Genomic DNA, 20,961 nt, shown 5'->3' on the forward strand with positions numbered 1-20,961 from the left:
TAGGAATAATAAATCATACAGAACCAAGAGACTACACCCATGATATTTTTTGTTAAATCCAACAGCCTCAAATTTCCAGATCTTGTTCAATTAAATACAGTTGTGACCATCTGGAAGATTAAAAACAGATCGGTTCCAGAGCATTTTGTGGGACATTTCATTTGATTGTTGATTATAATAGTAAAAGGAAGGGGGACTTTTATTTACTTTTTGCATGGACTTTATTAAAGCAAAGAGTTTTTGTGTTTACTGAAATAAAAGTGTGGAATTCCTTAATTATTTAAATAAAAATTCCACAAACAATTTTGCTGTTAAAAAGACTGTATATAAGGCAGTATTTGAAAATTATAAGTTGTTTTAAAAACATATAAGTAACTATGTAGATGGATGTGATCAGGATGGCCAGTGATTTAAGGAGCTTGAAGAATAATCATCATGCTCCTTTTCACTCATGTGTTACATTGTTTCTTTATGGTGTGTGTATGACCATCTGTTTATTGTGGATTATGGTGTCACATGAGAGAAAGAAATTCATAAATTAAATGAAATAAAATTAATTGCCATTTAAGAAAGCTTACACATGCTTATATTGTCCAAATATGTGTGTTTAATTTTCATAAAAGTCAAATTAATTTAGTAAAAAACTCATTTGACTTTGACATTTTTAAGTTCTCATTATGTATATATTTTTTTTGGTTAAAATTTCTGGAAAATAACATATTTTTAAAAAAAGTTTTAGCATCTTCGTATTTGAAGAAGCTCAACCTGATTCAGATCAGTTGCTCTCCAGTCTTTTCCAAATGTTTCCTTTGATATTTGCCACTTTCTAACCTAGTTTCATCACAGTTGTCTACCCTGAGAAAATTTTGAATATTTTTATAAACCTTTTTTTGCGAAGATCCTTTGACTTGGTCTTGTTTTTCTTCACATGCCTATAGAAAGATGTTTACAGTCAAATCAAAAAGGGGAAAATATAAACAAAGACATCATTCCAGTCAGTTCAGTTGGATGAAAGACCATTAGATTTTACAAAAGCTTTCCTTTATACCACTTTATAAATAATGTGAACAATCGTCAAATTATTTAATTAAAAATTAAAATTTATTGCATTTTTAATTCAAGTACATAAAGAGCTCAGAAAATCAGTGATTATTGTAATCTTACCTAATTATCAAGGTTTAAATCTGACCTTCCTGTCATTTAAGATACAATGAGCGTCGTGGGCATGGAGAGCGTGGGTGGAGAGGAGGACACCAGGGCTGGCGTGGTGGAGACCATCGCAGGCAGCAGCACTGGCAAGACAGAGACAGAGACAGAGGCTGGGGGCATGGAAGTCAGTACAACCAGGGTTACAACTCCTATCAGCAGAGGCAGCATTATGATCGCTACTGATTTTTCTTCTGTCGCCTCCAGGTTATGACAGTATTTATACAGCAGTAGTTACTATCTTATAACTCAAAATCTAAAACTGTTTGGCAAAAATGCAAACTTTTTTTTATTATTGTTTATGTCTTCCTCATGTAAATGAGGGCTGAGCATTTTTCTATTGTACTGTATTTTTTTTGTTTTACACTGGATTTCAACTTTTTTTTCTTTCTTCATTCTGTTCATTCCCAAAGTCAAGTTATGTTCTTCTCTCCTTTGGAAAAACACGACAATTTAAAGAACTTTTTAGATCTACTTAATGCACTGAGGGGAAATAAAATCTGGTCATTGTTTTAGATGTGCAGACTGCTTTCATGTTTTTCATGTATCACAGTCGACACATTAGTGTTGCAGAGTGGAGTGAAATTAAACTTCCTAAGCAAATGGATTTGTGAAACTTTATTGAAAAAAAATGCAGCAAAAGCACAGACATTTGGACATTTATCAATAAACATGTATTTTCATAATCAGAAGTGTTTTTTTTTTTTTTAAGAAATTGCACTGGATAGATAGAAACATGTATCAAACCTACAGCAGTGCCAACACTAAATTTGTTTCAATATAAGAAGATCAGATGAGAGATGAGATCTGGTAACTATTGCAATTGCCATCATAGTGAGGACAAAAAAAAAAAGTAAAATATTTTTAAATTGAATGTTTACAGACTATTTGACCCAATTCAAATTGGGGTATTTTCTGTTTCTTTAAAAAGGGAAAAATGTTTTTTTTTTTTTTTTTTTTTTAGTCATCAATGAAAACGCAGCACATATAATTTAATCTAATAGAATCTTCTATGGTTTTAATTTCTTTTTATGTAACAAACATTTATAAATCAATTTAAAAAAAGAAATTGCAATTAAAAGTACCAGAATTATATTTGTTTGAATGAAACCATGACCTATTTCAGTAAATTGCTGGAATTTTTAGGTTTGATGACATTAAACAACGTTCTGTCCAAATCAAAACGCCACAATAACTTAATATGAATAAATATCCAGAAGTTGCTTACAAGAGCAGAAACCCGTCATCCTTTGAAACAAATGGATTCAGAAAGCCAGTATTGTTGGATAAGACTGTTTTCTTCCATTTAAAGTAATACTTCTTAGTTAAATATTTGTGTGACTTTAATGCAGTCTCTATATATCATTATATAAAAATCATTCAGGGGTTTAAATGATTTGATTATTATTGAATTGACTTTCATTGTGCATTTTCCTAACTTTATTAAATAAATTCTGGACTTAAAAGTTCTAGAATAACATTATTGTACAGCCTCGATTGTTTGAGGCTCAGTGAAGTTGTCCATTATAGTAAGTGTAGATATATCTACTACTAGAAATAAACTTTCAATTGCTTTCACATAAACCACAAAAACATTCAAACACCATTAAAAACGAACACCTACATGAAACATTAATGGCATGAAAAACACATTCACAGTCAATAAACAGGATAAGCAGAAAAAATACAACAATTTCCACAACAAATAAAAGTTCAGTGTTGTCAAACCAGTATAATTTTGACCCACAAATGCACTACCTGTTTTTTTATTTGATTTGATTGATTTCAATCATTTAAAAGATAATTGAATACTGCAATAAAAATGAAAAAACACAGATATATTAAACTCATTTTCAGATTTCAGCTGTAAAACATTTATCGTGTTGGGCATCACACTGTCTTTTAATGGGATTGCAGGGGAGCAGCACTGCATGGGACTTCTTCTTAAACCTTTCTTGGAGGTTTATGTGTTGCCTAGTCGTTTAAAAGAGAAAAACCAGTACTCGATGACAGAAATTTTATCTTTTTAGTGATTGGCGATCAACTATTCCTCTTCACTGTTGATCATCCTTTCATAAGGGGTGAAAGCAAGCAAGTTATAGTAGTTTTTGTAATAACAGCAGAAATACATTTGGAAGTTGTGTCTAACATAATAGACAAAATAAAACTAGAATCTTTTAAACCTGATGACTCACACTGAAATACAGAAAAAAAGGTCTATGATCCATCAGATGTGCTTAATGCAGTGTTTGTTAACCCTGCTCCTCGGGGTACACAACCCTGCATGTTCTTAATGCTACTCTGCTCAAACACACTTGATTCAGCTCATAATCAGCCTTAGAGACTCTACAATGACAGTCACTGAAGCCAGGTGAATGTAAGCAGGAGAGAAGACAGTGTGGCCTGAGGATCAGGCTTAATGGAGCTGAATCTCATACACTGAATCATCGGAGGGTTTTGGACACACATGATCAGTTTAGTCAGGAATCACAGGAAGTGTGCTATGATGTCATAACTAGTTCATTTTACTTTCTTTTTCCTATCTCTTATTCTGTAAAAACCCAGTAAAGTTTGAGAGTTTAATCTGCCAGAAGATGCGATAAGGACTGCTTCTGCCTGTGGGCTGAAATCACATCACTGAAGACCATAGAGCGGCTTTATCAGCCTTTAATGTCAGCGTCATGACGACTTGCTTAACCCCATGAGCTGAATTAGCATACTCCTATTGAAGAGAAAGAGCAAAACTGTGAATTCTCTGCAGTTATTTTGTCCAAAAGTTCACATTTATGGGCGTCGTGCACGCTTTATTGCTAAACGTGTCATTGGCTACAGTATTTAGCTGACTGTCTGAAGGTGTCATGACTTTTTAAAGCTGCTTCAGACAGCTGCTCTCTCCAGGCAGATGATCCTTTTGACACGCATCAAAAGCAGGAAAGACGTACTTTGCTTTGTTGCCGGACACCACTGCACTTGAATGGCATTCTTCAGCTTCTATTTACAGCCACAGCGAGGACAGCGCTAACGTTTCATTTGGACTTCAGCAGTGCAATCAGCTGTGATGATAAGGGAGGAGAGGAGGGTGAAAGGGTGTTTGTGTGTAGGGGTGTGTGTGTTGGGAGGGTAAGCAGAAACTGGCACACAGTAGAGAAAGCTGCCACGACCACTGTAATCAGTTCAGATTAGAGAATCTGCATCCTGAAGTGCTGTGCCTTCACAGGACGGGGAAGCAGGAACAGCGGGGGACGCACAAGTGAGACAATCTGTTTTAGCACAAAATTCAATGTTTCTGGAGCCTTTTTTGTCCAGCTTGTGTTTGTTAAGAGTTAACTGAAGTCACAATAAAAGGGGGCCTAAGGATGACTATTAGCATCCCCATTAATGGACACTACAATCTAAAGTTTTTCCTCTCATTTTTCATCTTTTTTTTTTAAGTTCTCGTTTTATGTTTTAGAGTTAATGGACTTTCACTGAAGGCACTTCAGATAATAGCTTTACGTGTCTTTGATGATTCATCTCAACTCATATGAATTTAAAGTGTATTATTCACCTTAAACATGTCCCAGAACACTCACTATGACTGCATTTCTTTAACAAACAGCATTAAAAAATGAACAATGAAGAACTTTTTAAATGTTTGACACTTTAACTTTTAATTTTTTTTTACAACCTGTCAAACTAAAATGACTTCCATCAGATATCATCTAAAGGTAACCATGTTAAAAGTTCATAAATTATGAAGAATAATCCGGCTGGTGCTCACTGTGTTAATCTGGTCCGTTGGGAGGCACAGAGCGATGCTCGTCTCTTCATTCCTGGCTTTCATTTCATTAATGGAGCATAAGTATTTTTATCTACCCACACTACAATGTTGTGAATGTACGATACACACACACACACACCGTTTTATCACACAATTTATAATCACCATACAAATAAAATTACACAGCACTGAGTGAAACTCATGAACATTTTTCAATGTCAGCTCCAATTAAATCTAGAGCACGTTACATTTGAATTAATTAGCTGCTATGCATCAAAAGGCTTGGAAAGAGAGTCGGAAAAGGACAATAGAGAGTGCCATAGCATGGGACCTATGAGAGCATAGTCTTGGTTTGGTCTGCTGGGCTGTCAGTCTCCATGAGGCCTGTTTGCGACGATGCAATGTGACAGCGGTGGAGACACTGCGCTGCCGGCCATGTCCTTGATGGTGAACTCATCCGCTACAATCACCACTCTGCCTTCTCCCTTCTTGGTGCACACAAACACACATGCGAGCAGAAAATATACTCCAGCCTCCCCACCATTACAGGCAATCACGCAGGCTCTGCCTCCCCCAGCCCCTACAGCGCTCTGCGACCTACATCTGGTGTTTGAAAGTGCAGGGGCTAGGGTTGGCCCAGGCCACCCGGCCGTGGGCACACAGTACAGAGTGTTCATGCAGCACGTGACCAGCACCAATACTGGGGGATTCGGGTTCTTTTTTTATTGAAATGCATGCAGTTAGGTTTGTTGTGCACTTAAAAAAAGACTGCACACGCATGCAGATATTTACCAGGCTCTCCAAAATGATTAAGAATAAATTGCTCACCTCATATGTGACAACATCTTTTCTTCTGCTTAGACAACTGTGTGCTGAATAAGTGAATCACGCTGATGGTCAAGTCATCCATGTAAAGATGGCTGCCGCTGCTGCTGACACAGTTTGTTAGTCCGATTACATCTTTTTTGAGTCGCCACTGGAACATGGAGCCAAAACTCATGATGAAACTTCCTCACATCACAATTATCACATTTACTACTAATACTCTTATTTTTGTGACAATTCCTACTGGAAAAATGGGTTTTAGAGAAACATGCCAAACAGATTTTAAATAAGACTGCTTATAATCAACCAAACTAATGACCCCTTAAATGCAGTGATTGCCCCCCCTCACCCATTAAGATAACCAGCAAAAAACTCACAATTAACTAAAGAAATAAAATGTTCAAAATCCAGGCCTGTTGTACGGCAGAAAAAACATTAATATGCTTCTTTTAAAGGTCAAGTATATGTAACTGAGCAAAACTTTTTAGTGGAATATTATCAAAAATTAACTTGGTTTATGCATTTAATCAAATAATCCACTTTTTTTAGAATTGTTGTATGAATTTCTTTAAGAGAATCGCACAATCCAACAGATCAGTTAAAGTCTTGTAAATTGTCACTGTGGTGCTTCTGTGACATTTATTTAATTTATTATATTTTTAAGTTTTCATAAAACATCTTGTCAGGGTTTTATTAGTTACAATTTTAAAATCAGTAAAGTTTGCACAATTTTAGTGTCCATTGAATTCAAGGAGCTAGACATTTGTGAGCTTCAATCCTCAGTACCCAGATCCATCCCTCAACTATCAGGTACTTCTCAGTCCACAAAACAGATTGTCTAGACTCAGAAGAGAATTGTTTGTGCAATCTGTGGCAACAAGACAGCAATCAGTCAACGGGATGACAAAAAAAGAAAAAAACGACCCCCAACCTCACCGAACCCCCACTGAATTAGGATTATATGTTTGAATATGAATGCTATTTGTGTAAAGTCACATTTTTTTGTCTTTCTTGTATATTCTTTGTCAACAAATCAAAGCGCCTTACAAACAGGCATCAAAAATCTGTTATTTTTGAAGAGCAATTGATGAATTGTTTCTGTTTTCTATCAATGCTGAGTGTAATTACAGATTTGGACTTTTGAAAATTGCAACCACCATATAAGAGGAAGGCTTTAGACTGGCATGTTTGTGTACACTCTTTTGGGAGTGCTCCGAGATGTTTAATTCTTCCACGTGAGGGTTAAGTGGTCTCAAATATGGTTTCTCAGCCATACATATCAAAACTCACCAACCTCCGAGTTTTTTTAGATGTTATGCTAAAAAAAAATCAGATTCAGCTCATCAGAAAACTCAGCTGAAGGCTGACATTGATAGTTCTTAAACATGAGGTTGGTGAGTCCAGAGTCCTGTCTGCATGAAGAGCCTGATCATGCTTTGAAGCAATGTCACCTCTGTAAGTGGAAAAAAGAAATCCCACAAGCACAACACATGATAAAAAATCACGAAAGCTCCATCACGATTTATGTTTGCATTTGTGTGTCTATACAAAAGAAGTTGTCAAATTAGTTGATTCAAAGCCTTTTCCTTGTAATCTTCTTGTACCATCGGTTCCCAGAGTATACATTGATTTCTACTAATTTTTCTGTAACTAAAATTGCGATAGTTTTGAATAAAAATCCAACTTTAATCAAGTCAGGAAGAATAAAATTAAAACAAACCAGTTTTCGTGTCTTTGTCTCTTACGCGAGAAAATGACTTCATTTTTTCTTTCTCTTGACTTAAAAAAAGCAAACAATTTAATACGTGCTTTTATAGTATTGAAGTACTAGCAAAAAAGTTATAGAAAGCTTTTTGAGTTATGCTGACTCTGGAACTTTTCAGAAAAACAGTAAGTGTAGCATCACTTCTCTACATCTCTGTGTAACTGAATGCAATACACTTTTTGCTGACAAAGCTTTAAAAAAAATGTTTACATTTCAACCTGTATTGTGTTATTTCAACATCTTGCAAACAGCATGAGGAGGCTAATTTTCCTTTCTTTTTTAAATATTATTTATGAACCCTTTAAAAATACACAATATTTATTTTTTTAACCCTGTCGTGAATGCAGAACCATTTTTGGAACAAACAACAGCATGGAGATTATTATGCATTTTTTAGTAATGTATTTTGCAGATGTCTGACAGGCAGTTGCATGCACTCTGGATCCAACTGACTCATCTAATTAATGGTTCATCTCTTAGTTTAGAGCTTGCTAGTCAGATAATGAGCTCCGCCACATTGATGAGAAATATCCTGTTTTCATAAATATGCATAGAGTCTTGTCCTGATTTTCCAAAAGCTCCCGTCAAAAGACATGACAGAAATGGTGACCTTTTAAATGGGTGACCCAGCTTTGAACACAAAAAAAATCTTTAATTATTGGAAAACTGCTCTGGAAAAGATCTATGAGGAAAACATGTAATATATGTGTTTACTAAAACTCTTATTTTAGAAGGAAAAATGTAAAAGAGACAACCTGAGCATTAAGAACCGCTATCTGTTGAGCTTTTAGAGCAGTCATTCTGTTTAAATTTGATCCTCTCAATATCAGAAATAGCATGAATCCTCTCCCCTGCTGACTATGTTCAACTAACAGCCTCACAATGTTGAAGACAGCTCATTCTGCTGTCATACACCCTCCCACATACAAACACAGACACGCGCAATCATGCAAATCAGTGTTTATAATTCAGCAACTTAAAGGACCAATCCACGGGTTTTTCTGCACAAGCTCCACATTGGTGGTTTGTTTTCCTCCTTCTGTGTCCACTAAATACACAATAAAAACCATTGTTGTGATTCAGAACTTGAAACATTTGGTGACAATAAGTTTTGCAGCGTTTTTACAGTGGGCGGATAAAAACCCAGCGTCAACTTGATTCTCTTGTTTCTATTTAAAAAAGCTAAGTGGGCAGTCAGCGGGAGAAGCTTTCAGGTCCTGGTGACTCACCTGACAGCCTTCACGGATCACTCTATCAAAGCCCACTCACAGCTGTCTGAAAAGGCCTGGTTTGCATTACCTGCCTTATATGATGAGCAGCTTATGTAGCTTGAGGGTATTTCATCTTTAACATGCAGGTCTCAGGAAATCAGTCATACTTTTAACTTTAAAAAAAGAAGCTAGACATGATTTACAGGGAAATTACTGTCAAATATTTTTTTTCTGCAGAACCTCATCTTTTGTAAAGGTTTCGTTTTCTGTTCTCATTTGACTCGTCTTTTATCACTAAAAAATATGATCAGAAATCCCCCAAAACATCCAGCTGTTTTTTAACATCCTTCATTTCTTTCCCCTGTGTTTAATCTGACCGTTTGCACAGAAGTATCTACCACCATCTAGTGGCCGAATGAGGAATTGCAGAACTTTTCCTTTTTTCCTTCAAATAATTTTTCTGACAAAAAAGCCCAAATCACAAAATTGAAGCAACAGTCTTTCATATACATTTAAATGACTGTTTTGCATTTTGTGTTATTTTAATCTCACAACAGTCATGAATGTTTTACACACAAAACAATTGAAGAAAACTGCAAAATAAATGATCACAGTTCACAATAAAATATACTTAAAGGTAGCAGCTCAAACGGACAAAACGACAGGTTGTATCTGTACATGTAGGATAATCTGGGCAGCGTGGACCGCTGTGGGACACTTTGAAATAACACATTTTTCAGGTAACTCACAAATAAAAGTAACTGTCGTGCCCCTAAAGCTGAGATTTTCCCACAAGCCCTTCTACATTCCAGATGATGTATGTACACCTGTGGGTGTTTTTTGTTACATCAAATATACACACATTTAAATATACAAATTCTAGAGGATTCTGAGGCACAGTGTCCATCCATCTCAGGCAGACCACTAGGGTTCATGTGTAGTAAATGATCTCTGGTATCTGCCCGTCCTCCACAGACGTACCGTTGTTATTTCCAGGTGAGCTAAAAAAGAAAAATGTCGTCTTGGCCCCTGTAGCGGACTCCTGAGTAACTTTCTTCAACCCTTTAGTGCCATAATGCGAGTCTGGACCCTGAGGTGAAGAAAAAAACAGACTTTGAATTAGAAAAGGTACTAAAAGACAGCATGTATTCATTTTATCAGCTCACATAAGCAGGAGGTTCAGACCCACCTTTAAGGTCGCACATGCAGTGTAGCTGACACTGGGAAGGATTTCCACCGGCTCTTTAAACATCACCCGGAAGGTGTTTGCTGTGCCGTCACAGCTGAAGCCTGTGTCGTTCTGTCCCAGAGTTATGCGTTTGTCGCTCTCTAAGATCTAAAATACAGGAAATACTCAATAAACAAATGGAACATTTGCATCAAATCCAAAAGCCAAGCTTGTGTTTTTTATATTGTATCTGTTTTTTATTAAGTCATTCAGAATCCCTCTATTATGTTTTATTGTTCATGTCAACTTAACTATGCGCACAAGATTTCTCAAAATGAAATTGCAGTCAGACAAAACGCATCATATTATGTCTACACTTTGAACATCAGCACAAGATGATGACAACAGATGATTAAAAGCATGAAACATTTTAGAAATAATGTTTTTTCTTGTCCTTCATTTTGCCATAGTGTGAAAACATGAATATAAGATGTAGAATGCTGACACTTTCTGGATGAATCAAATGGAGAGAAAGTAGATCCAACAAGCAGCTGATAAGAAAACTCTGATGACCCAGGATTCTAGCAGCATTTAAACGCATCATGAATTATTTGTAAAGATTTGTGTGTAGTTTGTTTTAAGCTGTTGTAATTTAAAGTTGTGCATGTGGAAATTGTATTTTTTGAAACTCGTAATTTTTGTACACATGAATACACAATTACAAGTCCACAAAGTTATGCACAAATCAATAATTACACACAATCAAATCCAAAGTCACGCACAAATCGGGGTGAGTCTGTTTTCTCTCCATAGAAATCTGTTCATTTGTGGAAGCTTGATAACAAAACAAATGTTTTTTACTAGAAAAAAATGTAAGTACAAGGAGTAGAATTTTATTCTGATACCATATTCGTGGAAAAACGAAATATAACAAAAGAAAAATATTACAGGAAGATATTTGTGAGAAATTTAAAAATATATCTCAAAGGCTTCATATTCTTTGCATAAGAGACATTTATAGTATTTTCTGAACATTTTATTTTTTCAATAACTTGTTTCTGATTATGTTCCCAACCAAACTCTGCACATTACATTATGCAATTTTCTTTTACACATCTAAAAGGTGCCTATCTGAGTGAATTTGGATTGATTTGTAAATATAATCGATCGATTTTAATGAAATCAGAGGAACATGACATTAAGTTGACGGTTTAACTTTTCTATAAACATTCTGGTTAATCAGAAATCATCACTAAATCTGTCCTTCAAAACCTACAGATCCATCAGAAGTGAGACGACATCCATAAGGTATGTGTTACCTGTATGTTGACCTGATAGTCAGTGGGTCCATGTATAGAACCGTATAAGCCAAAACCAACTATAGAGATTCTTCTGTTTACATTGAATCTACAAAGAGATCAAACCAGAAATAAACCGTATTAGAAAAAAAAGAGTTTATTTCAGTTTTATTTGCATTAGGCAAAAGTGGAGCTCCTGGTCTCACCTGATTCTGTCACTGGTGCCACTGTACCCCCATCGACTCTCAACCTGCTGGAACCTATTAATGCTGCACTCTTCCCCCCTGAGGCAGCAGCGAGGCCTGTCAATGTAGTCGACCCGCGGTTTGGGGTTTACTGTAAAGTGTAAAAACAGATTTACCACCTCCCGATCGAACAATATTCCAGACTGGGCAGGCCCTGTTGCACAAAAAAGAATATCAAACTGGTTTCTGTGGATCGAGTTGTATGGACACAGCAGGAACATGATGAATGGCTGACGAGGTCAGAATAATGTTGGACAACAAAACAGAAAGCTGATGAACCGGGGTTAGTGATGCACTTACCAGCAGCAAACTCTTCAACAGTCATGAGTGGGAAGCGGATGAGAGGGAGGGCTTTCCCCAGAACCCTGTGCTTGTTCTCTGATGTCAGGGGAAGCTGCTGCCTGTAACACTCAGCCTCTGCCCAGCGCACCACAGCCTCAAACAGACGGTTCTCCCTGATGCTCAGAGTGTCTCTCTCTAACACTGCACATAAGGTGTCTTCACACAACAGAAGAATCAATTAATAAGTGTGGAAAAAAAAAATCAAGATGAAACTTTTAGGGGGAAACACGCTTACCCAGATCAATATCTGTAAAGCCCTCCGCATTAATTGCATCACCAGTGCTTTTGTCTATGGTGTCCAAGCAGAGACTGGCCAGTTGAGGCTCATCAAACAACCTTGCCTGTTTAAAAACACACACACACACAAGAGGTCATTTTAAATGCAAACAAAAAATCCTAATAAAAAACTATTTAAGTACCGCCTTCTGCCTCTAAAACGACCAAGTGTTGAAATGAAACAATCTACCTTCCTCTTTCATCGGCCTGCTCCCTTAAATAATCCACTCTGATTTTAAAAAATAATCTGTTTTTGATGTTTTTTTGCATCTTCTTGTGGCATTTTTTTAAAGATGGAGGACATATATAAGGAAAATAAAGCTTAAAATAGCATTTCTGAGTAACTTTTTATTAAAATCGTTGCGAGTCAGACAGGTTTTTAGATTTTGGTTACAAACTGCATGATCATAATTGAAGCACCACTGGGAACATTTTTAAAAATAGATCAAAAGATGATTGAAGTGGGACTTTAAATTATTAAACAGTCTTTGGTCTTGCAGATTTGCTTGGTCCAACATCTAAAAGCAGCTTGCCACTCAGCTACAGTTTCAAATCAAGGTTATTCCTTGCCTGACCCTGGCTGCTTTACTCAACTGGCATTTTCTGTTGAAATTCTCAAATCCTCCAAAATCGGACGGAATGTCTAGTTTTCTATGAGCGTGTGTTACTTAATCAGGTACATACTAAAATAAGGTTTGAAGTGAATTTTGTTTTTTCCAATAATAAAATGTGTTTTCTAGCCCAACTTTCTAAATGCAGTCATTTTATTAGCAGAAGTTGTAGTTTGCACACCTCAGAAACATAACCTGACTGTGCCATCTCTGTACTCTCTGGTCTAAAATGCCTTATTGTTGCATTTTCCATCACCCTATTTCCATATTCTTATTTTAGATTTCTGAAATCACTTATTAACTCATATTACTAAAGCTCTTTTATGTTATTTTTTTAACATTGCTTTGATAAAAACATAAATCGAGACAAATTATAAGACATATGAATGAGGCAAAAATACATTTTGAACTCAGAACTTGTATATAAGCAACTAGTGACACAGAAAACTGTGAAACTGCAGCAAAGACAAGATTTTTTTTTTTAAATCAAGCATCAGTTCACTGAGTTGAGTCCATGCAGCAGATCGAGAGCAGCAGGCAGCATTAACCAAAAATAGATCAGCTGATAGAAAAATCCTCCTTGCAGCACGGATAGATGAAAGATAACTCAAGCTTTACAAGAAAAATAGTTTCATTTAAAGGTGGAACCAGTGGAATCAGGAAAAACTGGACTATTACTACAGTTTTTAGGGTTAAAGTATTTATTTTTCCAAGTTAAATAGTTCTTTAAAGAAGAAAGTACATAAAAAGGTCATATCAATTGTGGCTTTCAAAGAAACTGGGGACCAGATACAATATTCTAAACATCAAGTAAATTTTAAGCACGTTATAATAAAATGTTAAGTACCAGAGTTAAGGGGAAAGCAGTTTGCTTCTAGTCAGTGACTAACAGCTGAGGCGGCTGACACTTACCTGAGTCAGAAGCATGAAAGCGTTGTCAGCTCTGAGATGTTTGGTGAGGAACTCCACACAGTGACCCTCCAACGCAGGGACAGCATACTTCTTTGCAGTATATAGGGTTGTCATCACAGTTTCTGGACCGATGTGGATCTCATCAGAATACAGGAATCTGATCAAAGGAAGGAACACAGAAGGTGACCCATGCATACAAGTGCTGCACTATAAATTAAGACACATTAAAGCAGTATTCTTTCAATCTTCCGACATTAATGGATGTAATCTCAACTTTTGATCCTAGCTTTCGGAGATTGAACTTAATATGGGTTTCCATTTTCACTTTTGTTGTGATGCATAGGAAATAACTGTGAACTACTGTCATTGTGCCATGATAAAAACATTGCAGACCACATATTCCAACATTTCACATGCCTATGGCTGAAATATAAATGAGCATCTTGCAGCTGGAAGTTCAGATGACCATGTTAGCAGGGAAGGTGACACATTTGGCAAAGTTCACCTGTCCTACCTACCTGAGCAGGGCGAGAAAAGCTGCCGGCTCCACGTCGGGGAGTTCGATTTCCGCTGAGGTCGTGGCCATCCCGCCGTTGAACATAGCGTCAAAGACGGCACTGCCGGCGGCCAGGACGAACTTATGGGCCGGTATCCGCTGGGCCTGCCTGCCTTTGCCCACTATGAACCTGACGTCGCTGAGCAGCTCGTTGTTAAAGAGGAAGGCGAAGCGCTCCTTCAGGGAACTCTTCGTCGCCTGCCAGTTGTACATCGGTCCTCGGTGGAGGCCGGGGACCGGCGGTGGGGAAGACGGGACAGGAGCAGAGGCTGGCATGTTGGAGGACAGCGCGGCTGCACACTGAAAAGAGTTGGACGCAGCTTCCTGGCCGTCATGATTTGACGGCTTACCGCCTCCGCTCCCAGTCGCCATGATAACACACGACTTGATTCCGTTTCAAGGACAACACCGCGTTAAACGTAGTCAACGCGGTCTCCAAAAAGAAAAATACGTCGTTTATTTACGTAGTATCCATCCCCACGTAGGCCTTAAACCCACAGACCAGAGTAAACAGCTTGTTAGCCCCGGAAATGACGTAGACGTACTTCCTCTAGAAAACCCTCCTTTGTACCTCCCGTTATTTTATTTTATTTTATTTCATTTTATTTTATTAGCAATTTGTAGCTATCATTAGTTTCACAAGATAACTTATTCTTCGTCTTTAAAATATTTTTTTATTTCAAATTTAAGAAAATTAGCAATATTATATACTAGTTTGATTATACTTTTTGACACTAACCTATGAAACCAGAGAAATTATCTTTAAATTAACCCATATGAGTTTAAATTATGTAAAATGTTTGTGTATCATAGGAATTATTTCAATAAATAATAATAATAATAACAATTCTAGTGTAATTTGTAACTAACCTTTAGCAAACGAATTGACTTTATTGATGTGTATTTTTTTTTTGACAAATAAGAAAATAAAAAGTTTATTGAAATGGGACAGACAAATCTAACTTCATAAGTCAGGCATGCGCACCGACACAGATCAAGAGTGGTTGCGTGAAGGATATATTATGTCTATGAGGAGGACCAAAGCTGCAATGACAGAGCGCGCGTGCAGGTTGGAGCTGTAGCGCCAGTTCGTAGTATTTTGCTTCCCTACACAATCCGTGACTTCAGAGAAACTGAACTGAGATGTTTCCTGCATCTGGAAAGCTGTAAACCCTCTGTAATCGTGTAATAATTGGATATATTTCTAAAAAAAAAAACTATTGTCCAAGCAGCAATGAGCGCGTCTCTAGGGACTGGAGTGTTTGTTTTGTCCCTAACATCCATTCCTATTTGCTATTTATTCAACTCCTTCCTTTCCAACAACAGGTGGGTGACAAAAATTGTTCATTTATTTTGTAGCTCCTAATATAACTGTTTGACTGTATAACATATCAGTTGCCTAACCAGCAGAAATGGAAATGTATTATTATTATTATTTCTATCATTATTATTAATATTTTCTCTTCCATTGCATTCAGTGCTGAAGCTTTCTTCTTTGCTGGGTGCACATCAGTCCCCTCCCTGCTGATTTCAGCCCGTTTCATGCTAAAGAAGAAGGCTCCAGAGGACCCCCTTTTCTACTGTATATATGATTTCTCACTTTTCATTTGCATGTCAAATGTTTGGCATTTATACATTTGCAGTATAGCAGTTAGCTACAAAGTGTTCATAGCAGTTTGTCACACTTTGAACTGAAGTGTTTTCCATACATCTGTGCAGTGTATGCAGTGTACGCTTTCCTCAGCGTGGTCAATCTGATCATTGCATTGGAGCAAGACAACATCATTGATGGATTTGTTACTTTTTACCTCAAAGAGGCAAGTGTTTGTGCTTGCAGCCTGTTACCCCCACCACATACTCACACCCACACATATTTCTCTGATGAATTCACTCTCCTGTTCCAGGCAGATCCACATATTAACACAGCACATGGTCACATGATCTCCTATTGGGATGGCTCGGCTCATTATCTGATGTATCTGCTTATGATCGCTGCTATTACTTGGGGGTATGAGATACACCAGCTTGTATGTTTGAACTATAATGTGCTTATCTGGATAATTGCAGCGTTATATCATCTTCACAGGGATAGTTACAGAGTAATTGGTCTGTACTGGGTTGGCTCTTTTCTCATGCAGACCATAGTCTACATTCTTGGAAATGCTGTGGGTAAGTGTACTAAAAATAATGGGATGCTTTTACACAGCTTGAATAAGTTGTCCTGCATTGTCTCTCAGCATTTACTTTGTCTAGAAAATGATGACACTGCATACTATATTTGAACATTTGAACTCTAGAGTTGAAAGATAAAAATAATCAAGTATCATGTAAAGACAAATGTTGACAATTTGACACACACTTTTCATCCCCAGTTAATTTAACTTCGTTTGTTTGTTTCTTTTAGGTAAATTTGGGACTCAGATAGGTTTTTTCTTCATTTCCCACCTGCTTTATATCTTTGTGTCAGTGTGGGCTTGCTTCCGCATCTTCAGTCAACCCTCTGCTCGGGATATTCAGTCAACAGTGAGCAAACCGCGACATGCTAAACAACTTACATGTAAACAAATAGATATTTCAAGGGCTTTTTCTCAATCAAGGAAATAATGAATGAATAGCCAAAAGCAACATTTTGCTATTGATCAAATCCATATTTTCAAAATGCAAGATAATTCAGCTGTAGTTAGTAAGAGTTCGATTTAAAGAACACAAAGACTGTTTGTTTTTTCCCTGCAGATGTTTATTTCTATTTATAGCAGCATCACAGTTGCTTATAGCATGTTTAATGAGACGAGATATGCTGTAATTATTGTAGCTTTTTTTTATTTTTCAGGATGTTCTAAGCACCGTGAGAAGAAATTTGCGGCACAGACCTCTGGATTTGGTGTTCGTCATCTGCCTCCTTCTAGCGTTTATGTTCTGTGTCTTTAGAGGCCTGGTAAGAAGTTTAAGATGATCAACATCCATTAAGGTAATTGCAGATTTTGTTTTATTTAGTAGAAGATCTGTGTTTAAGATCGCCCTCGACTGTTCTTGGAAGTTGTGTCACGAATACACACAGAAGTATGAACCTTACCTTAAAGATCCCTCTGCCTATCCCAAAGTTCAGGTAACTCAGTGACATTATTCAGAAAAAAAAAATAGAACAATCATTATTCTGTCATTTGAAGCTTTTAAACCACATTTTTTTTGTCAGATGCTGGTGAGCATGCTGTATTCTGGACCATACTACATAATAGCTTTATATGGGCTGTTAGTCCCTGGATGTGAGTGGATGCCAGACCTGTCTCTTGTACATTCAGGAGCACTGGCACAGGTATTTGTTGCTGTGTTTGACTCCTTTGTTTGACACTTAAAACAAATGATGTAGATTTTAGAATTTCTTATTGTTTATCTAGAGAACTTCCCATTAGATAATGCTTAAGAACATCCAATCGTCTTTGTATAAACTTCCTGCTGTTTGGAAACTGAAAGGTGCTCTCATTCCTCTGCATTGCCACTTCATGGTTGTGCATGTGTTGATGTAAAGTGAACCAGATGACTACAGACATCTGTTTATGACCAAAAATGGAAGCCCCGAACATTGGCAGGAGAAGGAACAGTGAAAGAGCCAATCCCAGCTACACTACACAAAGCAACTATTGTGTTGAGCTGCAGGCTGGCTCGTCACTCATCAGCAGAACTAATGACAGAAGCTAACTTAGGACTATGAGGAATGGTGAGATTCATTTGAATGTCAGCTGTTCGTCCTAACTATAGATGGAACAGGTGATCCTCTGGCAGCATGAGCCACCAGGAAAAGTGTCAGTATTTTGCTAAACGAATTTGATAATAAGGATTGAAAAGGTATTATTTCCACTTTTAATGCACCCTTAGAAATAAGATTCCCTCTAGAGCAGGGATGTCAAATTAAATCGCTCAGAGGGCCAAAATCCAAAACACACCTTAGGTCACGGGCCGAACAGGATAAACATTTTTTGAATGCACTAACACAAATTATTTAAAACTTTAAAAATGTAACTTTTTAACATAACTATGAATAAGAGCAGGCAGGAATATTATTATTATTTTTTTATTTTGACTAAAAGTGGCATAATCAATCTGATTATCTTTTTTTTCTTTTTTAGGTCCAATTTTCCTATATTGGTGCATCTCTTCACACTCGGACTCCGTTCTCATACAGAGTACCTGTTAGCAGCCAGCTTGTTTTCATGTTGGTCAATATACTGTACACTCTGGTGCCTCAGGCTCTTTGCTACCGGTGCTGCACCCAGCCAGAGTTCTTCCTCAGGCCTACAGCAGAAAAGAAAGACGAATAAACGGAGAGACACGGGGGAATACTTATATCAAAGATGCCTTAAAGAAGCTTTGCTCAACTGTGATGGGTTACAGGGAATGGAAAAAATGATGACAAAGTTAGTTTTTTTGGATGCTTTTCATATTGTGTCTTTAGAAAATATAAACTAAAACATAGATGTTTTTGATCTTTGTTGTTTGTTATATGCTGTGCCTTTCTGATAAATAAAAATCATACCTATTTCAACACAGTTGTTAATATGGAGCAAAAGAAGCTTGTTATAAAGAACTCATTCATTTAACGCTCACATGGGAGCTTTGATCTGAATTCCTCTTGATTTTGTATGATTGGTTGATCATTTTTTTAAGCAGTAGAAAAAAAAAAGACAAAAACACAAATCTACTCAATGTGTAAAACAGCAGATCCTTGTCGAAGCTATTTTTCCGGATTTCCAGTTATTTTTGTTTTTATTAATCTTAGATTTCACTTGACTTTGAAACATCGTGGAAGTGAGACAGATTTTAGTTTGGAAGAAATGTCTTGCTTTATTTATTTTTTTTACCTCTCGGTTTTTGGAAAACATTCAAGTTGATTTGGTATTTCCTATTGGCAACGTTACACTCCGTCCAGTTGTCTTATACAGTAAATGGCTGCTGTTTAAAAAGTTATTTATTTTTTTAACTACTTTTCTATTAATCCGTTTTTATTTTTACCTCATGGTGCTTTATTTCACAATGCACTTTCACAAAACTACACTTGACTCATCTCATGCCCTGTCGCCTTATAGTTATTTTTTTCCTGCACCAACCTCATTCCAAGGCTAAAGTTGGCTGCCCTGAGAATAGAAAAATATGTAGTTAGATGCAAGGTGTTAGATTTAAAAAAGAAGAAGAAGAAGAAGTATTTTTAAAGATTAAAACAGTGGAATAATAATTTACTGAAATAAATTTGAAATAAATGTGTTGTTGTTTATCTGGCGCTGTGAATCTTTCACACAATTTTTAGAAACCAAAGAAGAAGAAGCTACAAACGGAAGTACTTCCCCTTGATTTCCGGTTATGTTCACAGCAGTTTTTCATGTTGCTAGCTAACTCTTTTTTCTATTTTAAACAAAATTCCAGATTTTTTCCCCCCTTACGAAAAATATTAATTAGTATTTCTGCAGAACAAACCCTTTTACACTAGATAAAAAAGTTTAGTCAACATCATATTAAAATTTACTGGTATGTTTACCTTGAGCTAAATTAGCATCTAGCTATCAGACGTTGAGATGGCAGCCTCCATTCCTGGCCAAATTTCTGCTCCGATTCTAAGGTTAGTAATATCTGGTGATTTTGGGAATATGTATCATCTTTTCTGCACATATTAATGCTTTTATACTGGACAAAGCGTGTCAAACAACTGGCGTTCTTTGATCGTAACTGGAAATTTAGTGTAATACGTTCTTGGACGGTTTTTGTATTTGTCGCTACAGCCAGAAGCAACGGAAAGCTGCTCAGCGCAAAGAGAGGAGACGGAGGAAACGTCAAGCTGTCGCCCAATCCAAAGAGCCCGGTAATGAGGAGACCTGTTCAGAGATCTTGTTTGTGTTCAGGAAGTCACGTAGTGAGATTTCACGTGCAATGCCCCATCTTATCTACCCGCACAAATTATATATTTTCTTACAGATGTTCAGGGTGAAGCAGAAGAAGAATCCATAGGTGATGAGGAAGACGGTGAGGATAATGACTGTGCTGAGGAAGAAAGGTTCGTAGCTATCCTGCAGCCACACCACCTGTGACCGAGGCCATCTTGACCACTTGATTGTTAATGTGGTTTGTTTTATAGACTGCGGTTGCATGAGGAATGGCTGGAAAGAGAGAGACTGGCCCAGGAGGAGTTTAGGTTAAGGATGGAGAGGGAGGAAACTGCACGCAAACGAAAAGAAGAAGAAGAGGTCATTTATTTTCTATAATGTTTAAAGTGCTAGAATTTTAATGTCACACTGATAGAGCTCACTGACTTTAAGTTAACTATTGCAGTTGATGAATGAATAAGGGAAGATAAAATATTTTACATGAATTAGCCCACACACAATAGATGATCACATTTGTGGTTTACTGTTTCTTAAAAGGGATGTTTAAAAATCCATTGAGATCATTTCTTCAGGTTGCTAGGGTGATGCACTTTTCCACATGCCCTTTTATGTATGCTTGACAAACCATTTGTTTAAAAGTTTCACTCCAAATGAACCTATGTAATCATGTTAATGTACAGAGGATGATAAAGGAGGAATGGGAGGCCCAGCAGAGGAGAGAACAAGAGGAGAAGGAGCAGAGGCTTCAGGAGAGGCGGGACAGAGAGGTGAAACGGACTCCGGGAGGATAGAAACAAAAAGAAATATATCCTCTTTTATCTATGGAGTGTTTATAAAGATCATGCAGAACTTTAAATTTCCTACACCATTAAAAATGTTGAACTTCTTGCAAACTAGTATGTTGTTTGTATATTTC

General features: G+C 36.9%; 4 protein-coding genes and 1 long non-coding RNA gene across 7 annotated transcripts in view; 3 read left to right on the forward strand and 2 right to left on the reverse strand.

Moving 5' to 3' along the window:
* The window catches only part of ramac (RNA guanine-7 methyltransferase activating subunit), a 2,522-nt gene extending 627 nt beyond the window's left edge, over positions 1–1,895 (forward strand). Inside the window, exon 3 of the mRNA XM_024295684.2 lies at positions 1,206–1,895. Within this exon, the coding sequence (XP_024151452.1) occupies positions 1,206–1,392 (187 nt within the window). The 3' untranslated portion in view covers positions 1,393–1,895. The remainder of the gene's footprint in view (positions 1–1,205) is intronic.
* Positions 1,896–8,501: 6,606 nt separating this feature from the next.
* On the reverse strand, positions 8,502–14,820 carry LOC112160587 (BTB/POZ domain-containing protein 1). Of its 2 annotated transcripts, none has more exons than XM_024295227.2 (8): positions 14,138–14,820; positions 13,620–13,776; positions 12,056–12,161; positions 11,779–11,976; positions 11,440–11,632; positions 11,255–11,342; positions 9,957–10,103; positions 8,502–9,857 (listed from the first exon to the last, which is right to left on the reverse strand). In XM_024295227.2, the coding sequence occupies exons 1-8, from the start codon at positions 14,545–14,547 to the stop codon at positions 9,699–9,701; spliced, it is 1,458 nt and encodes a 485-aa protein (XP_024150995.1). In that variant the 5' UTR covers positions 14,548–14,820; the 3' UTR covers positions 8,502–9,698. The 2 variants fall into 2 exon arrangements, with proteins under 2 accessions (XP_024150995.1, XP_024150996.1); XM_024295228.2 differs by having other exon boundaries at positions 11,440–11,569; positions 14,138–14,745.
* Positions 14,821–15,212: 392 nt separating this feature from the next.
* On the forward strand, positions 15,213–18,715 carry LOC112160588 (transmembrane 6 superfamily member 1). Of its 2 annotated transcripts, XM_024295229.2 has the most exons (10): positions 15,213–15,501; positions 15,654–15,757; positions 15,895–15,992; positions 16,080–16,183; positions 16,262–16,344; positions 16,580–16,698; positions 17,006–17,110; positions 17,189–17,281; positions 17,369–17,488; positions 18,300–18,715. In XM_024295229.2, the coding sequence occupies exons 1-10, from the start codon at positions 15,410–15,412 to the stop codon at positions 18,489–18,491; spliced, it is 1,110 nt and encodes a 369-aa protein (XP_024150997.1). In that variant the 5' UTR covers positions 15,213–15,409; the 3' UTR covers positions 18,492–18,715. The 2 variants fall into 2 exon arrangements, with proteins under 2 accessions (XP_024150997.1, XP_036065473.1); XM_036209580.1 differs by having other exon boundaries at positions 16,080–16,344.
* On the reverse strand, positions 18,306–19,937 carry LOC112160590. The gene is made up of 3 exons (XR_002921700.2): positions 19,703–19,937; positions 19,278–19,304; positions 18,306–18,465 (listed from the first exon to the last, which is right to left on the reverse strand). It is a non-coding gene; the product is annotated as an uncharacterized LOC112160590 (long non-coding RNA).
* Positions 19,641–20,961, forward strand: part of zrsr2 (zinc finger (CCCH type), RNA-binding motif and serine/arginine rich 2) — a 4,463-nt gene continuing 3,142 nt past the window's right edge. Inside the window, exons 1-5 of the mRNA XM_024295226.1 lie at positions 19,641–19,783; positions 19,944–20,023; positions 20,137–20,215; positions 20,297–20,405; positions 20,726–20,812. Of these exons, the coding sequence (XP_024150994.1) occupies positions 19,740–19,783; positions 19,944–20,023; positions 20,137–20,215; positions 20,297–20,405; positions 20,726–20,812 (399 nt within the window). The 5' untranslated portion in view covers positions 19,641–19,739. The remainder of the gene's footprint in view (positions 19,784–19,943; positions 20,024–20,136; positions 20,216–20,296; positions 20,406–20,725; positions 20,813–20,961) is intronic.

This window comes from Oryzias melastigma, linkage group LG3 (genome assembly GCF_002922805.2).
Source record: "Oryzias melastigma strain HK-1 linkage group LG3, ASM292280v2, whole genome shotgun sequence".
NCBI classification, from domain to species: domain Eukaryota; kingdom Metazoa; phylum Chordata; class Actinopteri; order Beloniformes; family Adrianichthyidae; genus Oryzias; species Oryzias melastigma.

What these genes read in the sequence shown, in the direction of transcription:
- LOC112160587 (XM_024295227.2), bottom strand. Translation starts at nt 14,547, where the DNA reads ATGGCGACTGGGAGCGGAGGCGGTAAGCCGTCAAATCATGACGGCCAG. An exon ending in TGTTGAAGAGTTTGCTGCTG is followed by an intron (nt 11,633 to 11,778) that starts GTAAGTGCATCA and finishes TTTGTGCAACAG; the next exon opens with GGCCTGCCCAGTCTGGAATA. An exon ending in ACTATCAGGTCAACATACAG is followed by an intron (nt 10,104 to 11,254) that starts GTAACACATACC and finishes CCTGTATTTTAG; the next exon opens with ATCTTAGAGAGCGACAAACG.
- LOC112160588 (XM_036209580.1), top strand. Translation starts at nt 15,410, where the DNA reads ATGAGCGCGTCTCTAGGGACTGGAGTGTTTGTTTTGTCCCTAACATCC. An exon ending in TCCTTCCTTTCCAACAACAG is followed by an intron (nt 15,502 to 15,653) that starts GTGGGTGACAAA and finishes CATTGCATTCAG; the next exon opens with TGCTGAAGCTTTCTTCTTTG. An exon ending in CATTCTTGGAAATGCTGTGG is followed by an intron (nt 16,345 to 16,579) that starts GTAAGTGTACTA and finishes TGTTTCTTTTAG; the next exon opens with GTAAATTTGGGACTCAGATA.